The sequence below is a fragment of the Simochromis diagramma genome, unplaced genomic scaffold (assembly GCF_900408965.1).
Source record: "Simochromis diagramma unplaced genomic scaffold, fSimDia1.1 OVJJ01000205.1, whole genome shotgun sequence".
Classification (NCBI taxonomy): domain Eukaryota; kingdom Metazoa; phylum Chordata; class Actinopteri; order Cichliformes; family Cichlidae; genus Simochromis; species Simochromis diagramma.
Window position 1 is genome coordinate 15,475,130 of NW_024386782.1, and position 10,454 is coordinate 15,485,583.

Consider the following 10,454-nt stretch of genomic DNA (forward strand, 5'->3'; position numbering starts at 1 on the left):
AAAAAAAAAAAAAAAAAAGGGATGATCAAACAACACCATATTCAATAAGAAGCATGTTTAGTGTCAATATAACACTTAAGCCAGTGACAAACTTGAAGTGTATTAAAATTCTATTTATTTTTAAAATTATAAGTATATACGGTTTTTAAATAGGTACACCTGTGGTATATTCATGTAGACATGGTTAAGCAAACCGAATGGGGAAGATAGGGGACTTTGATCGTGGCACGGTTATTGGTGCCAGAGGATGGAGGAGAATGAGCTGACATGAAGTCAAGCGTTACAACCGAGGTATGCAGTAAAGCAACCTTCAAGGCACATCTGTGAAAGAGATGGGTTACACCAGCAGAACTTAACACTAAGTGCCACTCCTTTTACCTAAGAACAGAAAACCGAGTCTACACACAAAAGAAAATTGGAAAAACATTTCCTGTTCTGACGAGTCTTGATTTCTGCTACACAATTCATGGTCGGCTAAGAAAACACTCCCAGACTGACTGCTGATTGAAGCTTCTATTTAAAACCAGTTAGAACAAAGTTTGATGATGGGTTTTATAGGCTGAAGTCAGGGGGTTGTACCAAGTCCAAGAATAGAACAGTGAAAGTGGAAACAAGTGGGGGGAAAAAGTCAATTTTGAAAGAAAATCTGTTCCATCTTCCAGTGATACAGTTTTAAAATGTTGTTAATCCACCTTACATATTTAAAAGAATAATCTCCAAACTTACAGATTTCACTGCAGGACAGCAGCAAGTGTCATGAACCTGGAGGAGATCGATAATCATTAGACGTTAATCTGGACTGTTGTTTTATTGTACAATAAAAATGTGAACTTTGAGCAGAGGCTCATCAAGGTGGTACAGCAGCTCTGAAGAACACGTATATCAGGCCTACGCAGAAGTACATTGACAAGAATGAAGGCAGATGTCATCATCTTTACATGATTGTGACATGTGGGATCAGTAGCTCAACACAACAGATTCAAATCACACTTCAAAACATTGTTTCAAAAGCTAGTCAACCGATTTCCCTTTTATTAGTTCTCTCAGCAGGACATTCACCAATCTTTACATCATTAGGGTTTCAATGTGCAAATGAATTACTGGAGGCTTTCATATACAATCTTTACTACAGTGGGGTAAAAGTTCATTTCTGGTCTCCACCTGAGTTTACAACTCAAATTCTTTCGGCTACATAGGTATGAAGAAAAAAAAAAATACACTGGTTACTTGATTTCAACAAGTTAAAAAGTACCTTGATAGTTTCAACACAAAAAGAAAGAAATCTGACAAGAAATCATAAATTATTCATTTTTGTCCTGTTGTTTGTGAAAGCCCTCACTGTAAAAAACAAAAACAAAAAACAAACAAACAAATAGCAGCAGTTAAGGCAAAAAGATTGTTCCCAATGGTTACATTTATACCTGAGTACCTAAAACAATAATGACAAATGTATATAATGTGCCACTGAAATGGTTTTGGTCTATAGAATAATATACAAAGAAGCTGGATTTTTAATATCTCAAAGCTATCAAAAAAGCATAATAACAATGTTGCATTAGATACATACTTCGCAATAACAAAAGCTCTGTTTTCTTATGCTGTATTTAAACAGAAGCAACTAAGACAGCCTAAAAATACTAATCAAGAAATGCATGGATAATACAATACAAAAATAATGGTTGCAGCCATCCGTCTTTTTAGGTGGCTTTTGTGCTAAAAGGTTTCTCGGCTGATACTTTCTTTAGCGTCCACGGGCAGTGTGTCAAAAAGATGGTCCTCCACGATTAGGCAGTTTCTGCGCAGCAGGCGGCAATTTCCTAACTGAGCGGGCAGTCTGTCCAGACAGTTTCCTTTGAGCTCCAGCTGAGTGAGCTGGACTAGCTGACCCACAGCCTCTGGCAGCGTCGTGAGCGCATTGTGTCCCAGACACAGCACCTTAAGCTTGGTGCATCTGAACAGAGGCTTGGGCAGCCCCTCCAACTTGTTGGAGTTGATGGCCAAGTGCTGGAGGTTGTGGAGGAGACCCACATCTGGAGGAAGCACCGAGATGGAGTTGTGGCCCACCTCCAAGTGTCGCAGTTTGGGCAGAGTGAACAGGGCAGCAGGGAGGGTCTCCAGTTTATTGTGAGAGAGGTAGAGAGCCTCCAGAGACTTGATGTGGCCGATGGTGGCTGGAATGGTGATTATTTTGTTGTGCCACAGTTTAAGGCACGTCAGCCTCTTGAGGTGCTGGAAGCTGATGATCTCCTCTATGGTTCGAATATTGTTGGATTTCAGGTCAAGTTCTTGTAAATTGGTTAAGCTGAAAATGGCATGGGGAATCCTATCAAGTTCACAGTTGTGCAGCTCCACTTCAATCAGATTTGTCATCTTTTTCAAACTGTTTAGGACCAGCAATTTTGTACCGTCATTGTGAACCATTAACCGAATCAGATGCGGAGAAAGCTCTGTTATGTTTGTGGGGATTTTTGTGAGGTTGCTCTTCAGGCATAGCGTCTTTAAATGCCTCAAATCTCGCATGGACTCCAGGCAAATCATTTTGTTGTTTTCTGAGCTCAGGTTGCCAATTAGGTTAAGCTCCCTCAAGTTCCTAAGCAAATAAACCCAAGCCGGGATCTCGGCAACGTCGGTGAACTTGACATGAAGGCAGCGGAGATGGTCACGGAGGAAAGCAAAGCCCGTCTGCTCAACTTTGGCCGGAGAGTTGCAAAGATGCAGCTCTTGCAAGCTGGTCATCTGGGAGACCTTTGCAGTGAACCTCACGTCTGGAATCAGCTCCAGTCTTAGCACTTCCAAATCTGTGAGGTCAAACACTGCATTCGGGAGTCCAGAGAGCATGAAAAGGTGCAGCTCCTGCTTGTCCTGTGCATTACGCGTGACAAGCTGCTTTAATTTTTCAAAAGTCCACTCGTGGTTGAGGCTGATCTCCCTTAGCTTATTTTCACTGACCTCAGACAGAAAAACGCCAAAGCGCTTGGAGTAAAGTTGGTCATACTGGTCAATCATGTGTAAAAGGAATGCAAAGTCATTTTTGACATCAGGGATGTCACTAAAGCTGCTCTCTTCCCTGACCTTCTCAAACGAATACTCTTTCAGAGGTCGCCGGAACACCCAGAAGAGAGAGTACAAGCATGTCATCCCATAGATAATTATCAATGCCACATAGGTGACGAGCAGTTTGCTCAGCATGAAAGCCATGTTGTGTGTACAATAGAACTTTGTATATCCCGTTAAATGTTTTATATTAGGCTTACATTCATGTGTGAATTTTATTTCGGCTAAAAAGGTTGAAGTGTAGCACAATATCAAAATAAACTTCACAGATTTGACAATGGTCTGTGCTACATAAAGCTTGTAGATAAAATCGCTGTCCTCCACATGGGCTCTGAATTTTCTCACCTTCTCAAAAAGAGCTTTGGCCTGCTCCCCATCTTTTTTATCCAAGATCGTCATGCTACTTGGGACCTCCGCAATAGGCTTATCTGCAGAAAATTTCACCCCAAGCATGGGTGTGGATGGGCTCACATTTGTGCTGTCATCGTTCCCCTCTATAGACACCTGCTTTGGTGCTGAAGAGGTGCCGGTCAGCCTCTGTTTGTTTTCCTCCGAGTCCTCGCAAGCAGTTTCAGACAAAGCCTTTGTTGTCCAAGGAGATTCAAAACACCGTCCCAGAATAGAAACAAAATGCTCAATCTTCGAACTTGTTTTGGGGTACTTGAACCAGAAGTTGCTACTGACCATGAGAATGAGGGTGTGGATGAGGGTGAGGTATGGAAAGTATTTGGAATACCAGGGCAAGGCATCATGGTAACACTTTTGGTTGATAAAGACATATTGTTGAAAGTCCAGGTTTGTTTTGACCCCTGTTGGAGGGGCTTGTAATGCATAAATCTTACTGACCGCTTCATCCGTTAGGTCCTTAGTGATCGGTGGGATGGTTGTTCCTACAGGGGCTCTGGTGGATGAGGTTACATCCTCAGGTCTCTGCTGGGGCAACGAGCTTGTTCCTGAGGCTTCCTCTGCATTACCTATACATGGAAGGCAAGCTACTTGGTCCTTGGTGATCTGCATGGTCATTGCAAATACGGCCAGCATGAGCATGATCAGACCCAGGTAGTCCATGAAGACGTCCCACCATGGCTTTAAGATGCGGTATGTTGGCTGGATGTCGTTCAGGGATGCAATCTCAGTGAGAGTGAACATCGCTGGAACAAAGAGACAAAACTCAATTAATTTTACTTATACTAATTATTTTATGGGTTTTTTTGGCACTAAACTTGAACAAAACAATTAACTGATTAATTCTGATTATTTATAAATTGGTCAGTTACTTTTCTAGTTCATCCTCATCATGATCGTTAATGAAAGCCTGATTGTGTTTGGGGTGTGCACCATGCCTGTCGCATAAAACATGATATTTGAATATTTATAAAACCTACAGACCTGTAACCCTATTTAAACCAGACGTGTCTCGGGACTTTTAGCTTAAACCACCACAAAGTTTATACCACCACAAAGACACATTGTGATATGATCACTGAGGTGCAGCAGTGCTATGAGATGCATTTAACTATAGCCTTTGTAAACACTGTGGTCCAACAAAAGGACCTTTTCCATTAAAACCTACTCAGATCAGCTCGCCAAAACTCAACTGGTTTTCTATTACAATCGAGTACCACATAATGTGCGTGGTCATTGTTACAGCAACCCATCCGTGCATCCCTTGACATAATTAGTATGTGACACGAAGGCTACAACAAAGATGACCGTCGAGGCGATGATATAGCTACTGCTCAGTTTGTGGCTTTTCGTGTGGCAGTTTTGATTTTCATGAGAAAGAAACTCTCATGACTCATTGAGTGACACCACTGACCAGCCAGTCGCTAACATGCAGTCTGACGATGTCACATTTTAGTACCTACTTGGATCGCTTGGAACTGGTGGCCAAGTAGGTACTATTTTAGCACTTGGTACCAGGTACTATGGCCAACTAGAAAACCCTGAAAACTAGCAAACCGTGGCGATCAGATACTAATAGAAAAAGGGTTAAACATGCAACAGGAAATTATGACACAAGTGCAGGATATTGTGGTACTTGTGCTCTGTGTCCTTTTGCAAGAACAGATGACTCTGTTCAACTACTTTAATATTAGTATTTCAAACGGTATGTTGGTATGATATCCCATGCTTGTAAAATCTGACATTTTGCTGGGAACTCATGGACATAACAACTGCACAGGGCCCACTGACAGTAAAGATATTTGAAGCCAATCTGTCAGCTGGACATCTTGGAGATATTTTAAGTCCTCTTTCAGTTCTTGTCATGAGCAGCCCGAGTAAGAAAACAAAAAAAAAAAACCTTCCAAAATAACTCGACACATTTTGTTTAGAGGACAAAGTTGATGTGGATTTATGCTTGAACAGGAAATCTAAAACCTACGCCGTAACTATTGTGATTGGCCTGTTCAATGCTGTTGATTCCTCCTCCTAAGTCTGCTGGAGTAACACATTTATCCTCCCGCTACATGAGCCATGAATCAGTGACTACAAGTATTAAAGTGCCCTATCATTTTATCATGGTGTGAACTACATTGAACTCTCACTTCCTTTTCATAGTTTTTAAGCACCAGGCCAAGACTGTGCTAAATCCAGACATATTACAACATGCTGTTTTTGGAACAGAGTCCTTTGATGAAGCCCCAAATCCACCAGTGTTCTTACTCACTAAGACCTTTGGCAGATGTGCATTTCCTTTAGTGATGCATTGAAAATTGTTCTCTTACTTAGTGAATGTTGCACTTTTTACATAGTTTGGAAAACACACTAAAACATCATAATATGATCTGCATTCAAATCAGCAGTTAATCTGCTTTGAATGTTTCAACATCCTTCAGATATATACAAGTCTTTCCTTAGAGGTACGAATAGTAATTTGCAATTTAAAAATTCACTTAGCGTGACAGCCTTACATGTTACAGGACGTTTTAACTAAGGCTAACAGCTTGTCTGTGTATCGGCCACGAGGTAATCCCTTGACCATTACTCACTCAGCTTTTAGTTCTATTCAGCATATACAGCATTTGGTAGAGTCACATACATGAATGACCATCTCAGACGTCATTACTGTTAACGTGTTTTTCCCTCAGTTTCCACAGTAAGAACACAAAATTGACAGTCAAATGTTTGTACGAAGGATTGTGCATGTAGTTTTGGTGTGGCCTAATGCTTCCATTGATCACATCGGATTGCTGGTTCTACTTTTTACTGTGTGCCCATAAAGAAAATGCTGTTTAATTTTTTTTAAACTATGATATCCAATTGTTTTAATATACTGCATGGATATAACATAGAAATGAATGAACATAGAAAGAAATACTGAATGAGAGGTCGCATTTTGTTACAGCTACCACTATGACTTATCACTATTAGATGCGGTCACACTAATAGCTTGGCTGTATAGTCATTATTAGAATGGTGTTGTGTCATAGTGCCACATTATTAACCATATATTTTACCTAAGACATATGTATGTGGCTGTAAATAAAACAGCAGTGTACTATAAAAGAAGTTCAACACAGCCAGGCTTTCTTTGTGTTAGTTTGCTGGACAAAATCTAAAATGCAAATCCCAGTCAGAAAGAAAGGGTATCATGATGATGGTTATCTCCGTTTTTTCTGTGAGCCGGGCTTTCTGCTTCAGGCTCTTTGCACACTCACAAAAAGTGGGCATTTTTTTTATCATAGGACTCTTCTTCCGCACAAAATGATCCCTGTGAGTGCAACCTACTCCAATCAGAGACATTAACGTGTAATGAGCAAAAATGGTGATTAAAAATCTGCAAATAGTATAAAAACAGCAGTAAAATGCAAAGCTGTTGCAAATAAATAGATTTGCACTGCAGAAAAATCTTGAGCTTTGTGTCACAGAGCCGTAAAATAAAACTTTTAATTGAAGCTTATTATTTTGACTGAGTACACCCTTAGGGCTGATGTTTAATTCCAACATGGCGGATGCACTTTAGAGCTTTCAAACTTTAACTGGACCATTACAGGTTACTTACATCAGCCTAAAAAGTACACGTGGAATTCGTGAAATTACTTTTATTGATTGAACGGGTATTCAGAAATCTCTGACTTTAAACTCAGCATATGATGCGAAATGTTGCTTCTTAGTACACCACTGTGAAGTCATCAGGAATCACCATTAATTGTTGTTAGTGGCAACTGTGATAGCCTATAGATAATATATAGTTCTATTTATTTCTATTATATGTCTCTTTTGTTTTGTATACATTCCTCTTGATTGTATACATTTCTTCTGTGTGTCATTTGTTCCTGCTGTTTTACTATTTATGTTTTACTCCTGTACAGTTGGCATGGAGCACCCATAATTTCGTTGTACATGTACAGTGGCAATAAAGGGGCTATTCTATATCCTTGCAAAGCGGAATGAGCAATCTTTATCAAACTGTGGCAAAGCTACAAGGAGCTTGCATTATCAGCCCTCCCCCAGTCTTTTGCATATGATAAATGGCCTGTATTTGTATAGCGCTTTACTAGTCCCTAAGGATCCCAAAGCCCTTTACACAACCAGTCATCCACCCATGCACACACACATTCACACATGGGCGAAGTAACAGATCCAAACAGATTAGAGAGGGGGGAGGCGTTGCGTGAGAGAATGTGGGGCCCCCAGGAAAGGGTGGGGCCCTCGGTCATTACAGGCGGCCCTGGGATCAAGGACGGGCTAGCGGTGGCGATAGTTTCCTGATTAAACTCGTAGAGGAATAACGCTACTCGGTTCAGGGTGAATTACGACTTTCACCACGTGACAGCAGCCGCTTTGCTCCAAGTCAAGTTTATTGAGGACTGAGCAGAAGTTTAAAGATGGCCAGACTGAACTTTAGGTCATACCTGAGGTTACAACACCAGCTCCAGGCACCACGATGTATTTAACTCGTGGAGACCTGCGCACCCACATGGGACACCAGTCATCTCTGCCACAGTCTGACGAAACTGCTGATTTTTTTGGCGCACGCGATGGTTCTTTCTATTTCTTTCTTTTTTTTGCCCGCTGTGCGGGATCAGGTGATTCACCCAGACGCGTGAGAAAAGAGAAGCAGCATGTGTCCCCGCGTTAAACATTCACATCAGCCTCTTATCTCCGTTAGTCAATAAACAACAGGTTGCGGGTTATTAAAGCGATTTATTTTTATCCCTTTAGTAATGTGTTGAAAAGATAACGAGAAGAAAATATACTTACTGCCAGCGAGGCGTTATCTCAATCCAATTACTTCTTCTTCACCCCGCATGCCACTTTTCGCTCCCCTCTCCAGGTGCGTCTTTAACCTAATTTCTCGGCCCCGTTTCAAAGCAAAGGGATGACGCTGCTCGCTCACGCAAACCTCCAGAAAACATTCGTTTGCAGCCCTGCGGTCTGTCGGCGGGTAGCCCTCATACCTGAACCCGCCTGACTGCCCGGGGCCGTCCGTTTGTTACTAGACAGTAAGTGCAGCCTCACCTCCGGGTCACTACATTTCTGAGAAAAAACGACTGATCCAACATGGAGCTGCGCGGACCGCTGTTGCGCGTGCGATGGGCGCTTCTGATTGGAGGATAGCGTTCACGGCAACTTCCCGAATGCTCCACCCACCAGTTCGTCTCCTGGTGCTGCGTTCACTGTGGCGGTGGGGAAAACCGGAAAAGTCACAGACGGTCAACGGCCGGCCGCAGCACTGCCCGTACGAGTCCGCGTTACGGCCGTGCAAGTAGTACCACGACAGGGGTCGCGTGGAGTGTTTTTATAGCTGGTTTTAATTAAACGTCAACTCGGTAGGAGAAACATAAAAGTGGTATTTTCTACAAATAGTGTACACTTTCACTTAAGTTACAGTAAAAAGATAATTTAAACACACACAAGGCAGGGGTACACTTTGTTACTGTGACTATGTATCAGATTCATTCCTGATTTCCAGCTCTTTCTGGATCTGGCTGGTGATGGGTGGAGGAAGTGTCTTTTCAGTAGCAATGCATACAGGTTTCAACCGGTCGAAGGCTGCTGGCAGCTGTGCTCACGCTACTTCTGTACTCTGAGAGGGGGGGGCAGGAGGAGGCAGGAGAGGAAAGACATGAAAGAAAGACGACTCAGAGTACAAGATGTGTGTAAAAGAAAAAAAAGAAGAAGAAGCGCAAAAGAGGAAGTGGTTTCTGACTTAAACACGTGTAGAAGAATTACAGTGATGCATATTTTTGTCTCTGTAGAAAGCAGGTAGAATCCATACAGTGGAGTATATCAAATGTATTATTTCTACAGTGGGGCCAAATGTTTACTCAGAGTAAGTAACACCATCTTGTGATGGCTGTGTTTGCACAAAGAGAAGTGAATGAAAAAAGAAAGCGGACTCACTTAACCTTCTGATCTCACAAAGTGCTGTTACACAACTCCCAGTCACTCCATGACCACCTTTATAACCATTCATATGGTTTAAATTTGGCCACTGCCCTCGTGTCAAACCTCTTTTCGTTTAGGTGACTGTGGTGAGGATTATGGCCGGTGTGGTGAGGCTTACAAGTGGCATAAATTATTCAGCATGGATCTCCTTCTCAGATTTCTAAAGAATGCGCTGCACAACATCACACTCTTGCGTCAGCCTTTGCATTAATAATAAATATGAAATAACTGCGCATGTATACATGTGAGGTCCCTGTGTAGAAGTAGGAAAAATAAACATACATTCAGCTTCTTTTCAAGCCACAAAGCACCAACAAAGACAAACAAACAGACCTGTTTCTATGGCAGTTAACTTCCCCCACATGCACTGTACACACACACACAGCTCTCACCCACACACAAACACACACACGCACAGAGTGGAGAGGGAAATTCAGCCTTTGGTTAGTTAGACTAACTAATCTAATGCTGGCTATGTGCTGGGGGAGGGCTTGGGATTGGTGGATGAATACAATCAATAAAGATTTGTTGGGTATACTTAGAGAAGAAAATGTAGTAATATGACAGTCATAAAGAATGATAATGTGGTGATGCAGCGGGAAAATGATGGATAACAACCTCTGAGGCCCTGAGGTAGTTGTTACTCTGTGTGCATCTGCATGTGTTTGAGACAAAGAAGCAGACTGAGCACATTACCATTTTTATGTCATTATGCTGTGATTTGTAACAATTTCTCCAAGTGGAATCTGCACAGAAACAGCTGGCCCATTCAAGGGTTTTCGCTATCAGTGTTTTTAAAAAGCATGAGTCAGGCAAACATTTCACTAGAAAGACAAAGATTATACTGAAAGACAAACAAAATATATTTGAAAGGCTTGGGGGCACTTTTGGTCCATTGTAAAAGATTTGAATATAACAGAAGATCAGTGATTCCAGTAATTTGGTGAAACAGTATTTTATCTTGAGACACTGAATATTGAGCCAGACGTTTCTTGTTTTTTTTT

At 41.7% G+C, this 10,454-nt stretch overlaps 1 protein-coding gene across 1 annotated transcript; it reads right to left on the minus strand.

Moving 5' to 3' along the window:
- Positions 1-789: 789 nt before the first annotated feature.
- Positions 790-8,635, minus strand: lrrc8da (leucine rich repeat containing 8 VRAC subunit Da). Its single transcript, XM_040022176.1, has 2 exons — positions 8,263-8,635; positions 790-4,205 (listed from the first exon to the last, which is right to left on the minus strand). The coding sequence occupies exon 2, from the start codon at positions 4,201-4,203 to the stop codon at positions 1,714-1,716; it is 2,490 nt and encodes an 829-aa protein (XP_039878110.1). The 5' UTR covers positions 4,204-4,205; positions 8,263-8,635; the 3' UTR covers positions 790-1,713.
- Positions 8,636-10,454: the final 1,819 nt, after the last annotated feature.